The sequence below is a fragment of the Eptesicus fuscus genome, chromosome 11 (genome assembly GCF_027574615.1).
Source record: "Eptesicus fuscus isolate TK198812 chromosome 11, DD_ASM_mEF_20220401, whole genome shotgun sequence".
Classification (NCBI taxonomy): Eukaryota; Metazoa; Chordata; class Mammalia; order Chiroptera; family Vespertilionidae; genus Eptesicus; species Eptesicus fuscus.
In genome coordinates this window covers 73,075,554-73,094,502 of record NC_072483.1, presented here as the reverse complement: position 1 = coordinate 73,094,502, position 18,949 = coordinate 73,075,554, and the positions used below count along the sequence as shown (strand labels likewise).

Here is an 18,949-nt window from a genome sequence, read left to right as displayed (position 1 = left end):
TCTCATTCCCAGGAAGACATGCTCCCATCCTCCTGCCCCATTAGCTGCTCACCTTTGCAGGTGCAACCCTCCCGGGTGATGACCTGCCGGCAGATACCACAGGGCTTCACCTTCTTGAAGGTCTTCACCTTGAAGTGGTGACTCTTGGGGGCCTCCAGATCCTCTGGCTGTGGGAGGAAAGGCACAGTGATCAGGCCTGGTAGCAGGCTAGGGTCCCAGGAAAGGAGTTGAGGGGTCTGGGGAAGACATAGGCAAGGACTAGGGAAAGGGAGAGGCAAGGGCCCTTTCAGGTGTCATAGGCCTGAGCCTGTTTCTGGGAGGAGGTGCCCAGGGAAAGAGAAAGCTGTGGGTGGGACCCAGACTCCCAGGTGGGGTCAGCGTACTGAAGCCTAGACAACAGCTGCAGACCCCAGCAGCTGGGCACCGCAGGCCCCTCCATGGTTTCTTAATCACTTTTTAAAATGTACTTTATTAACAAAGTACACTCATTTAAATGCATTGCTCGATACCAATTTTACACATGTATGCCCCATGAACCGCACCCCAGAAGGTTCCCTCGTGGCCGTCCCATTCACTATCCCCCCAGGTAAAGACTACTGTGACTTCTAGCACCAAAGATTCATTTTGACAGATCTTTAAACTTCACATAAATGGAATTATACAGTATGTATTCTTTTGCAAAGCTTCTTTCGCTCAGTCCTATTCTGTGAGACTCACCCATGTGGTTGGTTACACAGAGCAGTAGCTCCTCCTTTTCATTACTGTGTAGTTCTCCATTGACTAGAGCTCATTGATTTATCCATCTACTGTTGATAGTCTGTAACTTTTACCCATGTGCACAGAATGCCATGCCCCTCAGTTCTCTCTCACCCTCACTACCATCCCCTGCCCCAACCCAGGAGTCTTCTTCCATCTTTATTTTATTTTCTATTCTTTATATTAGGAAGATCTCAGTATGTTAAATATTCTATTTAAAGCGATACCACCACACACATGATATGAGAGGCAGGCTAGCAGTCCAAGCCTTCTCTATATCTGACCTACCGTGAGCTCCTGGACCAGTCAATCACCCTCCCACCAAAACCACGGGCATCACAAGGTGGGGCACCACACCCCTCGAGCTCTGACAGTCTGTCTTTTGTAACACATATGGGCACACACCCTGGGAGCAAGTCCTGCACCCACGCTGCTAAAAACCAACTTCCTCTGGCCTGAGGTCCCCGTTCAGAGGACTCCCCAGAGAAGTCATCCCTGCCTGCAGGCTCCATTCCTCTCCAAGGCGCCCCACTGTGGGTCTAACCTGGTCCATTCCCCTACTCCGGCAGCAGGGGCCCAGGAACACAGACACTGGCAGCTCTCTCCTTCCCTCTCCCAGGCACGGAGCTCCCGACACCATCCGCACACACATGGACACACACAGAGACGCCGTCACAGACCCTGCAGCTCCAGGGAGGGGGTTCTGCTCTTCCAAGTCCCCTCTCGCACCCTGCCCCAGGGCCTCCCAGCTCCAGGACGGGGCTGGAGGGGCAACTTGTTCAGAGCAGGAACGGTGACAGTCTCACACACCCAGCATGTCCAGGATTCCTATCGGAAGGCACTGTAGTGGTGAGTCCTGGGGAAAAGAGACTGGGCCATGAGAGACACAGAGAAGAACAGACAAAATGAGAGAGAGAGACAGTAAGCCAGGGTAACAAAGATAGAGAGAGAGAGACTGTGGAGGAGAGACAGAAAGAGAGAGAGGACAAAGACAGAGTGAACAGAGACAAAGACAGAGACAGACAGAGAGAAGACAGAGAAAAGCCACAGGGAGTCAGACAGAGCGGGGGGGGGGAAAGACCAAGATAAAGGCAGAGACAAAGCAAAGGACCAACAAGCCCACACAGAGAACGTGGTAGATTAGATAGAAACACACAGAGACTCTAAAGGGACCCGGAGAATCAAAGGGGGACAGACAGACAAAAGGACACAGGAGCCAGCTGGAAGGGGCCCCCAGAGACTAAATCGGGGAAGATCTGAGCGTCAAAATACATAATGACAGGAATGGCTTAAATGAACCCATTCTGATCTGTGAAATAATTGGATAAATGGAAAGATGAGGAACAGAGCATTTATAAGACTCCAAGCACCTCCCCACATCATACTTGTAAATGACCAGGGGGAAATGTAACTTTTCCTGGCAGACTCCACTTCAATCAAGTGATCAAAGGTAACGGCACCAGCGGTTGTGTGCCACAGGGGGACACACAGAGAATGAGCATCACTTCTGCCACATTCCTGCCAAAGAGACACAAGCCCACGCTAATCAGGAGGGAACGTCAGCCCAGCCCAAATTGAGGGACAGTCTACCAATCCACGGCTTGGACTACTCAAAAGTGACAAGGTCGTGAAAGTGGAGGAAAGACGGCGTGGATTTCCAGACTGAAGGAGACTGAAGAGGTGCGACAGCGAAACGCAATGGCTGGTTCTGAACTGGATTCCTTCCATGCCAGAAAGGACATCATTGGCCAACTTATCTGAGGGTGAGATGGTAGTCACAGATCAATGTCAGTTTCCTGACTTTGATGGCTGTGTTGGGTTAGGCAGGGCAAAGTCCTTGTAGGAAAATCAGGAAAGCATTTAGGGGTGGTAGGCATCGTGTCAGCAACTTACTCTCAAATAGCTCAAGGAAAAAGAAGGTCGCCCCGGCCACATGCCAGGTGGCTCAGTCGGTTGGAATGTCATCCTGTACCCCAAAAAAGTTGTGGGTTTGATCCCAGGTAGAGCAACCGATCGATGTTTCTTCTCATCTCTCTCTCTCTCTCTCTCTCTCTCTCTCTCTCTCTCTCTCTCTCAGCATGTCCCCAGGTGAGGATTAAAAAAAAATAAACATATCCTCAGATGAGAATTTTTTTTTGTAATATATTTTATTGATTTTTTTACAGAGAGGAAGGGAGAGGGATAGAGAGCTAGAAACATCAATGAGAGAGAAACATCGACCAGCTGCCTCTTGCACTCACCCCACTGGGGATGTGCCCGCAACCAAGGTACATGCCCTTGACCGGAATCGAACCCGGGACCCTTTAGTCCGCAGGCCGACGCTCTATCCACTGAGCCAAACTGGTCAGGGCAGATGAGAATTTTTTTTAAAGGGTCTTTGCATTGCATTTGCAACTTTTCTGAAGTTTGATATTGTCTCAAAATTTAAAGAGACAGGCAGATGGTGGGAGACAGGAGGGAGCAGAGGCAAAGCCCAGGGAGAGGTGGGGAGCAGAGAGTGGAAGAGACAGGCATGGTGCCAGTGTCCTCTGGTGGCTGGGCCAGGCAGCAAGGCCTGGGTCTGAGATTCCAGAGAGCTGGGTTTTAAGAGTAGAACTTCCAGCTTCCTCTGGGGTGGGTGAGAGTGGGGGCAGAGCACTGCCCAGCCCTGGCCTCACTCAGTGTCCCCATGCCACCAGGAGGGACAGGAAGTCCCTGCACTCTGAGGTCTCACCAGCCCGTTTTCCCATCTCAGCTCCTGGCTGGCAGCCTCCGGGTGATCTCTGCCACAGACATTCCAGGGAGGGGGCCCAGCCCAATGTCAACTGCAGCAGCCCAGGCCTGGGGTGAGAGGAGGGGCAGGGAGGGGACTTGGGGTTCCATTTAAGGCCTGTGTGGGGAGGCAGGCAGGAAGCCCTACAGGCCAATCAGCTCAGCCCTACTCTGGCACCTCCAAGCCCGCCTTTCCCACCCCACTAAGTCAGGCAGAACTCCCTGTTCCCAGCTTACACCCCAGACTTCTCTGCCTACACCCCAAATCCAGCCCTTCCCCCAAAGCCCGGGGAAAGAGGCCTCCTTCCCAAAGCCTAGCTGGGCCAGTGGAATCTCATGAAAGAGCGTCCTGGCCGCCCGGTGAACAGATGGGGAGCAGACGGAACCTTCCATGCTGACAAGCAAACTCCGTCTTCTCTCCTGGGCCCTGGGTTTGCCTGCCCAACCCCATAAAATCTGAGTTTACAACATCTCTCCCCACACAGGCTCAGAGAGCAGAAACAGGGTTGCAGATACACCCCGCCTCCCTCACACCACTCCCAGCAGCCCCCGACAATGGCCCAGCGCCCTGCTGCCCCAGCCCCACCCCGAACTGTTCTCCAGCTGAGGGGACACTAGGATGGGAGCCTAGAGACCTGTGCTCTAGGCCAACAGCCTTGAGAACATCCGTGGCCTTCTCTGGGCCTCGTAGTCCCCAAATGAAAATGAGGGGTGGGCAGAGTAGGGGAAACCGTGGGCCAGTTTGAGATGGAGGGACGGGAAGCTGGGGGTAGGACATGCTGATGTGTACAGAGAGTGAGATGTCTAATGAGATGCCCCTTCCATGAGGGGCTGGAGTACCCTGGGGGCAGAAAGGAGACAAGCAGGGCCACCCCCGGACTGTAAGGACTCTGCCAGCTCTGGCCTCCCTGGGCACAGAAGGGGTGTCTGGTGACCTTGGTGAAAGAGTCACCCACACAGGTCTGAAGGGTTCCAGGATGATGGAGGAGAATGTGTAGGCTGGCTAAGCCTCTGATCTGCAAATACCCGAAGGGGCCGTCATTATAAGGAGGCACCTAAGTGACCTGTGCAGTAACTGAAGGCAAAACAAAGCCCAGCGGGCAGAAGCCAGGAGGAGGCATGATTAGACGCAGGGCTGGGGAGAACTCCCAACAATCACATGTTGAAAGCCTGACAAAAAAAAAAAAAGAAAAACAGGGTTCTGGTACCTATCTTGCCCTGGCCCAGGGCTACTCTGCAGGTACAGGCAGAGGGTGTGAAGGAGCCCGGAAAGTGCAGAGCTCCATGGCTTGTCATGACAATGACCACCGTTTTCCTGACAAGTGGCAGGCAGCCTCACAAAGCACTCCCAGCCCCCCTTCTTGCTGGATTAACCCCTAAGGGGCCTGAGGAAATGCAGGGGCAGAGGAGGCTCTGCCACACCTCCCTCCAGAGCCAGGACCCAGACAAGGAAAGGGGTCCCAGCCCAGAAGTCATCCTGCCCCATCCTCCAAGCCCACAGCCCTGGCCCTGTGACAAGCCCACTCAGCATCAGAGGGCTTTCCTGGCCCTCAGGGGGTCCTCTCCCTCCCAGCCTCCACTCAGCCAAGCTGGCCTGCCAGATGCACGTCCCAGCCAGAGGGGTGTGGCACATCTGGCTTGGACAGCCTTGGCAAGAGGCCTTGGCCCTGGGATGGGAAAGGCTGTTTGTTGGTTCCTCCCTGCCCCATAGGGAGGAGAGCTGCGTGGGGGTGGGGTGGAGGGGATGATAACCCTAGGGGTCCTTCAGCTCAGGAACTCCTGCTTCCTCACCAAGGACCTTCCCCAGCCCCGCACCACACACACCCCCAGGCCCTCTGTGCCCAGCTCTAGGACCCCTGGATGATGTGGCGAGAGGGCAGAAGTCTGGGAGCCGGTGAGCCTCGTGAAAGAGAGTCCCCAAAACTCAGGCCCAGGACAGCCCTGGAGGGTCAGCTCCCCTCTCCCTGCCTCCTGGCCCCCAGCCCTCCATGTCTCATCGCCTCAGGTTGAGAGGCCAGGGCCTGGTTGGCATCAGCCATCATTTCTAGGGGGGAGCCTTGGACTCACAATGGAGAGGTAGGCCTGCATCTGGCAGTCCCCTGAGCACCTCAAAAGCAAGCTACCCCCAATCCCACCTCACCTTCTCATACACACCAATGTTCCTTCCCCACCCACCCCCCACACACAATCCCCTAGCCAGCTAATGTTCTGACCAGGGTGTTCTTGGTCACCCCGGGTGGAAAACTCTGAATCACTCTCAACTCCTCCCTGCCCTCCACCCTCCAATCAAACCAGTTGCCAGACTCTGTGAATTTTGCTTCCTAAACATTCTCTCCTCCCTCCTGTGCTTGTTCATTCCACTGCCTTTGCCCTCCTGGAAGCCCTGTCATTTTTGCCCAGAACTGTTGCAACAGCCACCAGGACCCCCGATACAGGGTCCTCACACATCCTCTACGCAGCCTCTAAGGAACGCAGCTCTCTGAGGTTACTGACACCACCATTCACCCCAAAATGCTCCCATACATCCAGGATACAAGCTGCACTCCCTGGAGCCAACAGGGGAAGCAGCTGGCCCATACCCAGCCCACCCTGCCGTCTCAATCCCCCGCACCCGCTCCCCAACTCCCTGCCAGGCGGCCACCTCTGAGCCTCTGCTCTGCTTTCCCTCTTCCCAGGATGCCCTTCCCCCCTCCTCAGCTTTTAGCTTCTAGGCATCCTCAAAGGAAGGCCTCATTCCCACTTCATCCCGCAGGAAGATCTTCCCAGGGACCACCCCTCACCGCCACCACCATCAACCTCCCCACTGCTGTCTTCGTTTTTTGTTTCAAAAGCTAAAAGCTCCTGAAAAGATGAACTCGTATATGCCCTTCACCTGGACTCACCCGTTGTTAACTTTTTGCCACTTTTACCTGCTCTCTCTTTCTCTGTGTCTGTCCCCTGCCCCAATGTAATCGTCACACTCGGGGAAATTCAGCAGCAGCACCATCCTACCTAACATTCGGGTCTTACTCTAATTTCTCCTTTCTAGCGGGGTCTTTGTTTTGGTTTTGGTTTTGGACTCGGGACCCAATCAAGATCCTGTATTACATTGAGTTGCTGGGTTTCTTTCATATGCCTTAACCCAGGCCCACTATTCCCCCTTTTGATTTCTCTTTTATGACATTGATGTTTTGAAGAGTCCCCACTAACTGTGTTGCAGAATGTCCCTCAGTTTGCATTCGTCTGCTCACTTCCTCATGATTCAGGCTTAGTATCCCCAGACATCCCTTCCTGGGCTCAGTGGCACCTTGGTGCCCCATCAAAGCCCTCCATGCAATCTGACTCACCCCTGCTCCCCCACATAGCTAGGTGACCCCGGGCAAGTTGCTTAACCCCTGTCTGCCTCACTTTACTAATCTGTTAAATGGGCTAATAATAGTAACACCCATCGGTTGCTGTGAGGATCAAAGGAGATGGTGCCTGAAAAGCAGTTGGAACAGCACCTGACACATAGTAAGCATGGCCTGTGTTTCATGTTGTCATCGTTGTGTGTGCACTGGACCAGCCCAGGGGTGGCCCATGTCTGCAGTACTTCTGCTCCACGTCCCCTGTGTCTGAAGGAGCGAATCCAATGGAGTTGCTGCCACGTGTCCCCTTGTGTAATTACACCCTGCTCCCACTGACCTGCCCTCCCGGGGGAGAGCCTGGGGTCAGCCTTCCACCAGCTGCAGACACAGGTGCTGGCGTTGCTGACTGAAGGAAAGCTCTTTGACTCTGAGCAGGCCTGCATCTCCGCAGGAGGGCAGAGGGTGGAGAGAGGCACTGAGCCCCTCCCGCGGGACAGAGGAGACTTGGCAGCTCAGGATTCCATCTGGTGACCAGTTCCTGGACTGGATGGTCCCTCCCCAGCATCCTGCTCTCGCTCTCTCTCCCCCTTGGCTCCTTCATAAACTACGTCCCAACATTTCTGAGTCCCTAGTCCCTTTTTGTGCCCAAAAATGAAATCATCCCCTGGAGGGGGAGGGGGAGGGGGAGGGGGGCACAGTCTGAGCCTCATTAATGGGCTGGTGCCGGGGAGAGGCTGGCGCTGCTCCCTCACTGACTCCTCACGACGTCTTGCCATGAGGCTGGGGAGTTGCGCTGGGACACAAGGCACACGGAAAGGCAGGGTGGAGCAAAGACTCAAATCCGGGTCTGTTGGAGGCAGGGTCCCAAGTCCCTAACCACGCACAACCACCATTTCCCACAGTCTGTCAACAGCGGCCTGTCGGGGGCCTTCTGGAGAAGACCTGGCAGTTACATCATCTATCCAAAGGCCAGCTATTGGCTGGCTCAGCCGGCTTAGCCATCCTCAGTCATTCTCACTCCTCCTCTTGCATTACCAAGTTCTCAGCTTCATCTTTGGATCTAGTTTGAAGTTCATCTCCAAGAGGTCTTTCCTGATACCTCTGCTCTCCCCCAGTCCAGGTTAGGTCCCTCTTGGTAACACCCATCTTATCTTAACCACCAGCCTCAGCCCAACATCTGCAAGCTTCTCGAAGGAAGTCGGCACTCCATGACCCTTTGTGAGGTGGATGGACTGGTCTAGGTGTGGGTGCTTAGATAGTGAATGACTGGATGGCTTCTTCATCACAGCCCTTCCCCAACACCATTCCCTATCCCTGGTTGCTCCCTAGCAGTCCCCTCCACCCAGAGTTTCAATGCCCCCAGCCCACATACTTCCACTTTTCAGGAACCCATCGGCCATGTGGCTTGGGCAGGAGTCCCTTTCACCACAGCTGGAACCTGGAACTAGTTGTCCCCGTCTGTCACAGAATTGCAGTGAGGGTCAAATGAAACTGTACACAGTAAGGCAAAGAGAGGTTAAATAACTTCTCACACACACACACACACACACACACACACATGCACGCGCACACACACACGCACACGCACACACACTCACACACGCACACACCGCCCCTAAGTGGCAGGGCCAAGCTTTGGGCCTGGGCAGGCTCACTTCAGAATCTGAGCTCTGCCCACCGTGCACACTGCCTGCAGATGCCTGCCTTTCCCGGGCCTTCATATTGCTCTTACGACCCCATCCGCACGGGTCCCACATGCCCTGCCCTGGAGTATTCCCTGGATGGACAGCTGTAGATGGGAGGCAGCAGACCAGCTGCTAGTTCTAACTCTAGTTTACTGCATAGCCGTGCACCATATAATAAGAGCTATCATTTCTCAAGCTCTTACTGTGTGAGACACTTTTCTAAATGCATGTGTGCATTAGCTCACTTAAAACCAAGCATCCCTATAGGTAGGTGGGGAAACCGAGGCACAGAGCTGTCAACTACTTGCCTAAGCCCACACAGCTACCAACTGGCAAGGCCAGGATGAAACCCAGGCGCCACACTCTGGGCCAGCACACTGTACTTCCTCCAGACGCTGCCGAAAACCAGGGCAGCCTTTCTCCCTGCCTTTGTGCCTCAAGTGTCATTCTGAAAAACTTTGCAACAGGAGGGTTCGTGTTAGACCCTAGTGAGTGACATGCAGCCCAGCCTGGCTCCCAACACTACGGCAGGAGGCCCCGGGTGGACATGGCCCTCTCAGGCAAATGACACTCCAGAGAGAGTGAGTGCAGGGCCAGGGGTCAGACTGGGGTCGACGTGGCAGGAACTGCACCCCGGGAATCCGGGGGCTCAAGAGGACCCTTCTGACAAAAGTGTGTGCTTACTCCTGGGCAGGACACCAACTCCAGCAGAGAGAACACTTCATTGTCTGCAGCTGCAAGTGGCCTCAGAGAATAACGTCCAAGCTTTTGTGAGGTCCAGGAAAGGCCAGTGTCCAGCCGGGGCCACACGGCTTGCTCAGGGCTGGGCCAGGCCTGCACTTAGCCCAGTCCTGCCCTAATATGCCCCTTCCCGGTTCCTAAGAGCGGGGCGAGCCCCTCTGAGAGGAAGAGCCTGCAGTCCTAACGCCGTCAGCGCACCAAAAACCTCGATTAATAGGCATGTAATTATTTTCTAAATAAGCCATACTTGAATATGTAATGGCAAATGGGAGCAATTGCTGAGAAAATCAAGTTATGCATAATATATCCCTATGCTCCTCAGCTAATAAAGTGCTTTTTATTCCTAGAGCTTGTTAAAACTATGCACTACAGATACATCACTTGGATGAAAGGTTTGCAGCTGTCCCCATCCAGGGACATGTGCACACATAGACACACAGGCATTCATACTGGGGCACAAGGCCTCTCTCTTCCAGGCCAGGCCTCAATTTACCTCCCGGAGGCCACAGACCCACTCAGTTCTTGTCCCGAGAACAGTTAGGCAGAGTCTCTGGGAAGTCAGAAGCCTCAGAGGGGGGGCCCTGTCCCACAACAGCCATCCCAGGGACACCCTCCCCTCACATAAGATCTAGGATATGGGGGATCCCACGAGCCAAACAGCAGGTTTCAGAGTAGGGCAGGAACCAGCATTTACTGAGCACTTACTATGTGCCTGGGCACCTGTCTTTTGTCATACATTACCCCTCTCCCTACCCCTGCCATTTAAGATGTGTATTATTCTCCCCACATTACAGAGCAGGAAACTGAGGCTCAGGAAAGGAAATGTTTTACCCAAGGCTGCCCATCTGGTACATGATGGAGCTGGGATTTGAGCCTAGCCCTGTCTGGTGTCAAAGTCCACTCACTTCCCAACACCAGGTGCTTCTCAGGACAGAAACAGCCCCTGGGCAAAGTCTCCAGGACCTCCGCACCCCCTTTCCATAATTGGTGCCATCTATCTACTGCCTGCCACAAATATACACCCCACTGAGGCCCACCCAGGAGGGAGGGAGGTGGCTGGTACACTGCCTTGGGCAACTGGAGGAGAGGACAAGAACCTTGACGTGGCCAGAACTGTGCCCGGGTCTGTCCAGTCCACACGTCCCCAAACTCTGGCTCACCCTGACGATGGGCATCCAGGCACAACCCCTCTGCCAGCCCACTACCCCCAGCCTCTTCCCATTCCTGTAAGGAAAGTGGCCACTAGGCTGCGCCACAGAGCTGGGGAGGGACAGAAGCTGGGACGGCCCCAGGAGGGAGGTTAGAGAAGCCCAGTGGCAGCATCCACACCTCCCTGGGTCCCCGGCACCTCTCCCAGCTCTTAGGGAGGGCCGTAGCATCAGTAGGGCACTCATGCCTACCTCTCAGCAACTTCCTCCCCTTGTCTTCATTCCGCCCATGGCAAAACTGAGGCTCACAAGGGTGAAGCCATTCTCCCATGACCCCTCAGCAGACGTGGCCCTTCCTCCATCCACAGTAGCACATCACCCCTGGAAGTCTAACGGCTACCCTCCACACTGCAGGGCTCCCTCACAGACCACCCCATGGAAGAGAGCCTGGAGGGCCTGGAGGGCGAACTTGGTCAAGGATCCCTTTGACAGATGTCAACACCAGCCCAGCAAACCACGGCTGCATCCTCTGTGCAGGACACTCCAGGCACCGTCAAGCTACTAGTCAGACCCCTCCCCACACCTGAGCCCCAACTCCACCCAGACCCCCTCACTAGCCCCTCTCCCACCCTTCCCTTCTCTGCCCAAGTACATCTGGTTGCCCAAGTCCCTTCGCCCACACTGTCCTCAGCCTGAGCTCGCCTGACCCAGAGAGGGCCCCGCTGAGGACTGGTGGGAACAGGGAATGGGGCAGGAAAGGCCACATCTGGATTCCTGGCCTGAAACCCCCTCCCCCAAGCCAGCCATCACTCCCTCAGAAACCAACATGAACCTCGGCCGGCCAGGGATGACTTCCTCACCCTCCTGACCCCTGTGCACGCCTTCGCCCAGGCAGCCCCGGAGCCCCTCTACGGGGTCTCTGGCCCCGCCCCCACTCTCTTGCAGCAGTAAACCCTCCCCAGTCCCATTCTGCCCCTAACTGGCCTCAAGACTTTTAACCCTCACCATGTGGCCCCAGACCCTGCCTGCCTACCGCTCAGCATCCTCGCCGCAATACATGCCTTCCTGAACCTAGGAACAAGGAGAGAGGAAGAGGAGGCCATGGCTGCCTCCAGGGAGGGGGGGATAGGGGCTATGGAGGAAGGGATGGCAACAGGTAGAAGCTGAAATTGGGTCTAGAAGGGATAAAAGTGATAAATCAGGCAGAACTCTCCCCAGAATGGCTTTTTTCACTGTCGAAGTCAGTATCTCCCTATTCCTCAGTCTCCTACCAGTGCCCCTCCTCAAACTCAGGCTGAGCAACTAAGGGGGGAGCAGGAGGGGCAGGAGAGGCTCCAAAAAGAAACACACTTCCTGGCGGCTTCCTTCTTCTTATAGCTCCTGTCTCAACTGAAGGTGAGAGCAGTGGGGTGGGGTGTACTGAGCTATAGAACCAGAGCCTGGGCCTTGTTGATGGGGAAGGACACAGGCTGAGGGTCTGCCCAAGTATGTCTGTCCTTCTGTCCATAGGGGCAGAGAGGCCCCACCACCACCTACACCAACACTCCCCCCCAAAACGGGCTCTCAGACGAAGGATAAGGGGCTGGGGGTGCAACACCCCAGCTAAAGCAGCCAGACCTACCCAGAGCATGCAGGACAGACAGATCCACGTCATCTTCAGGGGGCCCTGGACTCAGGCCACGTCCGGGGCCTGCAAACGACACTCTTGAGCTCACAGACCCTCGAGCAGGCAGAAGAAAGCTCTGAGTCCCAGGCTGCTGCTCCGCGTAGCCAGCATCTGTGGGCCTCTGGCCCTGCCTGCCTCCAGCTCCCCCTCCCTCCTCCACCCCCACTCCACCCCCTTGTCCCAGCCTCCTGTCTCCTCCCTCCTCTAGGCTCCACTGGTGGCGGTGGGAGGCAAAAGCCCTGTTATGCAGGGGGTGTGAAGGAGATAGGGCAAAGGGAAAACTACTAGATGTGCCCCCCTCCCCGCCTGCACCCCCACCCCCCAGACATACAAGTCCTGTGAGCCACCAAAGCTTCTCCTGCCTTCTGATCTGCTGCTGGCAGGGCTGGAGTCTGCTCTCCTCCCTGCAGAGCCCGCCACCCCAACCATTAATGAATGGACAGACAGACGTAGGACAGCACAGTCTGCACTGCCCGGGGTTCCTTGGCACTGTCCCATCCCAAAGGACACACGCAGGCCCTCCTGCCTTTGAAACACACACTCATTTGCACACACTCAGCCACAGGTCTTAACACAAGAGAAACCAAGCCTGAGACTGCAGGAGAATGGCCCAGCCCCCAGGCTGTGCATTTCATTCCAATTTTTTTTTTTCCTACTTCTTTTTTTCCTTCTTTCTTTTCTCCAAACATCTGTCCCAGCCCTTCCTGCCCTTCCTAAAGGGAGCCCCGCTCCAGGCTCCCGCGAGAGTCTGTTTTTCTTGACTGTACCCTGGGCCAACATTTGGTTTGCATTTCCCCACTTCCTCCTCCACCTCCCCTCTTCCCCCTCCCAGGGCCCAGTTTTCACCTCCCACCACTCCACTGCCTACTTCTCCCCACAGTGTCCCATGCGTTGCCCACCAGCCCTCCTCTCCCCTGTACCCTTTCCCTTAGCCCGGGGACAACGGTTGGGGTCTAGAGGGTGGAAAGAAAAGGGGTGTGGAATCCAGATGTATTCCCAGGGAGCTCTGCAGAGAAAGCCAACAAAATCTGCCCCGGCCCTCACTGTCTCGATCCCCATATACACATCTCAAAAAACTTTCCTGCCGGCGTTCTGGCCTGGCTGGACCAAGAGAGGGTGGGTGGAGCTGGTGAATCACCAGTTCTGCTTTTTGGAGCTTTCCAGGGGAGGACAAGAAGGCTCAGCCCCACCCCCTTCTGTAGACACACACACCAGGACACACGGTCCAATTCACATAAACACACAAAAGGCCAAAGACAGGGCCACACCCAGAGTAGGCACTCTGAGACCATTTTCTTGGATTGAGTAAGTTGGCAAGAAAGCCCTCTTGTTTGCGCTCCTATGCAGACACAGGAGGGTGCTGTACGTGCCCCAGGCCACATGTACTATAGTTACATAGCCGCTGCCTCTCTCCCCCACTCACCCAGGAGCAGGCCCTGTCACTGTCTGTCAGCACCACACACAGTGCAGCCCCAGGGTTCAGTCTCTACGGCCGGCCTCTCCCCTCAGGTGGACCTGCCCAGCCAGGGGCGCTGGCTCCCAGCACACAGTCCAGCCAAGAATTCTACCTGGGATGAGAGGGAATCCCCGAGAATGAGAGGGAAGCATTCACAGCTGGTCTGGGAAAAGGCTGTGATATGTGGTCATGCAGGTGGTGCCCTGCTCAAGGGACTGGCACTCTATTGCCTGGTGACGCTGAGAAGTCGGGAGACACTGAAGCAAGTCTCTCATCTTGTCCTTCCTGGCCTCAGTTAAGAGTCTTTGGTCTGATAAAGGAGATAGGGCGCAGGATCAGGGTCCCTTCTCACATCTCCCCAAGTCTTTCTGCAGAGGTATGGAGCTGCCAATGGTTCTGCCCTGCTTCCCTTGCCCGAATCGCAGTGCCCCTCAGGACCCCCTCCTAAGCCTGCTGGGGCTCAGCTGGCAGTTTAGACGAACACTGAAGTGGACCAGTGTTCCCAGCAGCCACCTCTGGGGATGGCCACACAGAGACACTCCCACAAACTCTCCCTCTCTGCTGGCTAGAGCAGAGGGCAGGCAGGGAGGAGGGGCCTCGGGTGGCCTCTCTGAGAGCCCTGAGCCCACCCCTGAGCCACCATCCCCAGCCCTGCCAGCCTCCTCCCTGCAGTTGTCTTGGGAGTTCTGAGAAATCACCTTGCAGCTTCCCAGAAATGCTGCAAAATGAGAGCAAAGACCAAATCACAGTAACACCAACTTGTCTGGCCTCCCACACAGCCCCAGGGGGCCCTGCGGCCCCCAGGCCAGCTCCCTCCCCAGTCCTCTCAACTGGAAGTGAAAATGGGAGTGCAGGACCCTGGGCTAGGGGTTCTCTTGAAGGAATCCTGACCCCAGAATGCTTCCACCCCTCTTTTCCAAGACTCTGGAGCTCTCTCCTGTATCTTAACCAATCATCTGAAGTCACTCCTGCTACCTAACAACCATCTTCCCTGCTGAATGTTCAACTCTGCCACCTGAGGTGTCTCTAACGATATATAATGGCCCTGTTTCAAGCTTGTTATCTATTATTTATCCTTCACAGTCTGGGGTCCCCTCCCCCACCCACACACAGAGAAAGTGTCTTGGGCAAGGACAGGTCCCGTGTTTTCCATCCCCAGAGCCTGCCATACAGCAGGTTGACATAGTTGAAAAAGGAATGAATCAATCTATCAATCAATGGGTCCTGAGGAATTTTTCTACTCTTACCATCTACTGTCCCCTCCCCAAACCTTTCTTCTCTTCCCCTCTGGCCCCCTTCAAAGGCCCTTGGGCATACTTAGCCTGCACACCTTTGCACATGCTTGTAACACCCACTCATCTTCAGCACCATCTCCCCACCACCACCCCTACCCTGAGCTCTCTCAAGCTGCAAACTCTCCAGAGGCCAGAGTATCACTCATCCTGGGGTACACACCCCTGCCTGGACCAGGGTTTCACACGCAGCAGACATCAGACACCTGCTGGTGGGCTGGCTGGGTTTTCTGGGCTGAAATCCCAAAGGCCTCAGAACCCACTACCCTGTGCAACACCACCCACTGCCCTGGCCATTTCTGCAGCAGGTTTGTGCATAATTCCACTCTCCCCTCTGCACACAGAGCCCTCCCCGCTCACCATCCACTGCCCTCCAGCCCCTGGGTCAGCAGCCAGCTGAAGAAACAGTCAGGACTGCAGGTTCTGGGGCTGGCCCTGGGCCCAGAGGCTGGCTGCGCTGAGGCAGCGGGAAGGGTGACTGAGGGCAGGAATGAAGGTGATGGCCTTGTGAGCCTTAGCCTGGCACTCCTCCTTCCTGGCCTCAGTTTCCTCACCTACAAAATGGCCAGCTGCTGGTCACTAAGGTCCCTTCCAGCTCCACCATCTGAGATGCCACAACTATCCAAGGCCACGGCCCAGCTCCCTCCTATTCATTCTGCCTATCATTTGACACTTGTCCATCAAAAAGTCCTTCCTGTTGTCTAGCCATCTCTTATTGTGGCATCGAGCCTTTCCTCTGTCACCACTGGTCACAGAATCTGAGTGTCACAGAACATCAGAGATAGAAAGACCTCAGGCTCAGACAGTGGTCACAGTCAGGGTAACTAGTAAAGTTCAGAGCCTTCCGGGGCCCGAAAGAAGTTAAATGAGAGGAGCAGGCAAGGGGTCTTCAGGGACCTGGAGAGTTCAGGCCCCGCTAAAGGGGATGCGCACTCCTCGGGGAGAGCCACTGTGCCATCAGCTACGGAAGCCCACATGGTCAGATCTTTCGATCTATCAAGAGAAGCCTCAAATCTATATCATTATATAAAATCTTTTCTATAAAATATGAGGAAAAAATGCATATTTTTAAATGTTGGCATTTTCTTTTTTTAAACCATTCTGCCTGCCAAATTAAACACGTTCTGCCGGGGGGGGGGGGGGGGTGCCTTTGGGGCACCACTCAGCTAGTCCAGGCCCCTTGTCTCACAATGACAGCGCTGCAGTGGAGAGAGGGGTGGGCAGGAAGCGTCCAGCTGCCCAGGCCATGTCTAGCTTGGGGCGGAGGATAAGGGTAGGAGGGAACACACAGAGGTCCAGCAAGGACAGGGCTGCCGCATGGGTCAGGATGACACCAACTGGCTCCCTAGTGACTCTAGATGTTTTTCCTAAGCACCTCCTGTCCAGTCACTGTCATGCCCTCCGCTTTCTCCTGCCAACCCTGCAGCCCACTGCCTTCCACACTGGGCTGCACACACCAAAGCCTTCCGCCCAGCCAGCCCCAGGGGCCTCCCATCAAATAAGGGGGTGCAGAGCTGGCGCTGGGGTTCCTCTCCAACGTCCAACTGCAGATACCAAAAGCACGGGACACAGGAATCTGACACCAAAGCACTCGGCAACTGTATCTATACGCTTTTGCCCCCTCAGACTCTGCCTCTCTACCCGCTGCCCCCGGGGGAGAAAAAAGAAAACCAGTCAGGCATTTAATGTGGTACTGCATGTAAGCCTCCTACCGGTTCCCGATTCACAAATGCAGCAACTGAGGCGCAGAGAGGTACAGCAACTTGCTCAGAGTCACACAGCTAATAGGTGTGAGAATGGAGTCCAGGGCATCTGGCCCCACATTTTGCAGGGACCAAGAATTCCCTGTTGGTCCTCAGCAATACAGTCACCCAGGGCTTAGGAGTTATGGTCCCATATTGTGGTGATGCATTAGCCAGCTCCCCATTCCTCATCCAAGGGCTGGTGCTGCAGCCTCAGAAAGAAATCAGCTACTCAGGCCCAGGTCTGGCTTGGGTCAGGGGGTGATGCCAGAGGGTAGGGGGGACCAGAGGGAGACCAAGGACAGAGCTGCCACATGGGTCAAGATGAAACCAACTGGCTCTCCAGTGACTCTAGAAAAGCCAACAGAAAAACCATAGCCCTGGCAAGACCTGGGGCCCAGGATTGAGTGAGGACAGGGTCTGGCACCTGCTGCTCACAGGTAAGCCAGGTTACATCACCTGCTCCCCATACACACTCGGCCTCCGAGGTCTGGATACTCAGAGCCCAGCAGAGCCTCAAGTACCACTGCACAGGACGCTCACTGCACAGGAGTACAGCCAGGATGTGAGTGGAGACTGAAGTCCTGTCCATGCTCCTCTCATCAAGCCTGGCATGAGAAGCATCAGACCAAAGCAAGGGCACTCGCCCGAAAGCCCACCAAAGCACCCTATGGGCAGAGGAGGTCCTGCCCCTGGCCCCCATGCCCATTACTGTTCCTCAGTCTGGGTGTTCCCTGGCAGGTAAGGCGAGGTTCCAACCAGGCCCTGTCTGAGCCTCAGTTCCCCCAGTTGACACAGGAAGGAGTATCATTCACATCCCGTTCCCCTGCCTCCCCCCACCAGCATCCTGGGTCGGGGGAGTGTCTGGGCCTAATTCCAACAATTTTTAATAAAATCCTTCCCAGAGTCCGATTCAGTGATCTTGATCTCTTCCCCAGCTCTAATTTCCTGCCTGACTCGGGACCTCAAAGGCAGGCGGAAGGCCATTGCAGCTTCTCATCCAGGCCCTCACCGCCAGCCCGCAGCTCAAATCCTGGCCCAGAAGGTTAGGTCATCCTCAACCTCTGCAAATGAGCGGGGGATAGATTGCTAAGTGGCCTGGGGTACCACTGACCTGGTCCTGTGTGGCCATTTCCCGCTGCCTTTTCTCAAATCTGAAATCCCGGACAGCACAGCATCTGAACTCAGAGCCCACTGGAATGTGGATGGGGCTCCATCCCTGCGGCCCACAGCTGCAGCGCCTGCCTCCCAGCCAATCCTGGGGGACGATGCATTGTGCTAGAAGGTTTCAAAGCACTCTGTGGGTGCCTGGGGCGGAAGCCTGCTGGCACCTCTCCCCACTGCGGAGTGGCAAAGAGGGAAACTGAGACCCAGGGGCAGCCCCTGGGAGGAGGAGCTGAACATACAAGCTTCTCACGGAGTGGAAGGATGCTTCCCATCCATATGATGGGGAAAATGGATACTGGGAGAAATCCTTCCCTCCCCATTACCCCAGATCTGGCCTGCCTGAGGTCTACAGGAGGTGATCCGCATTGAAAAGATATCATAATAATAAAGATATCCTTGATTATTATAGAACACCTATTATGGAGTAGGCACTTTGGTAAATGCTTTAAATACATTTAATCCTCACAACAACCCATTCTATACCAGAGAAAACTAAGGTACAGGCAGACTCAGTAGCTTGTCAAGGTCCACAGCTAGTAAATGGTAGAGCGGGACAGACTCGCTCTAAGCTGGCACTCGTAACCAGAGAGGTGCATTCAGCCCCCTCTCCCATGACAAGGCCCCTCTGGTTCCCTAAAGGAGAGGACAGGGGATCAGAAAGCCAGGACCCCAGTCCCTCACGAAGGCCTCCTGGAGCTCAAGGTCATGCTCCTGGGGTTCTTTCTGCCCCTCAGGGGAGAATGTGAGGTTACATGCAGTTTTTCCAGTTCCTTACTCTTTGAGTCAGCTATGCCCCCACCTCTGCCCGCCCCCCCCCACACACACACACACATGCATACGCCCGGAAGGCACTGTCTATGATCTTCTCTGCGAGGATCCCCGAGAGAAAGGTGGCCAACCAGGGCACCCCACCCCACAGCACTACAGGTCCCACCAGACCCCTCCTCACCCACTACCCCAGCTACTGCCCCACCCTGGTGCCCCAGCCCCCATCTTCTTCCCGTCCAGTTCCCGGGTTCCTCTATCCCACTGAATAGATGGGAATTCCCCCCTCCCGCCCGCCCCCCCTACACACACACCCACAGGCTTTCAGCCCCATTTCCATCTCACTCTGTTAGTGCCCAGCTTTCATGCTGAGTTCTCAGTGGGGACCCAGGAACTCGCCCTCCCTTTCATAGAAATGGGAAGGATGCTTAAGGCCCCCAGGCCTCCTGTCCCC

At 55.3% G+C, this 18,949-nt stretch overlaps 1 protein-coding gene across 2 annotated transcripts in view; it reads right to left on the bottom strand.

Moving 5' to 3' along the window:
* Window positions 1–18,949, bottom strand: part of TNS1 (tensin 1) — a 219,091-nt gene that overhangs the window by 176,027 nt on the left and 24,115 nt on the right. For both annotated transcript variants that reach the window (XM_028151044.2, XM_054723191.1), the window contains exon 2: window positions 53–167. In XM_028151044.2, coding sequence (XP_028006845.2) covers window positions 53–167 — 115 coding nt within the window. The remainder of the gene's footprint in view (window positions 1–52; window positions 168–18,949) is intronic.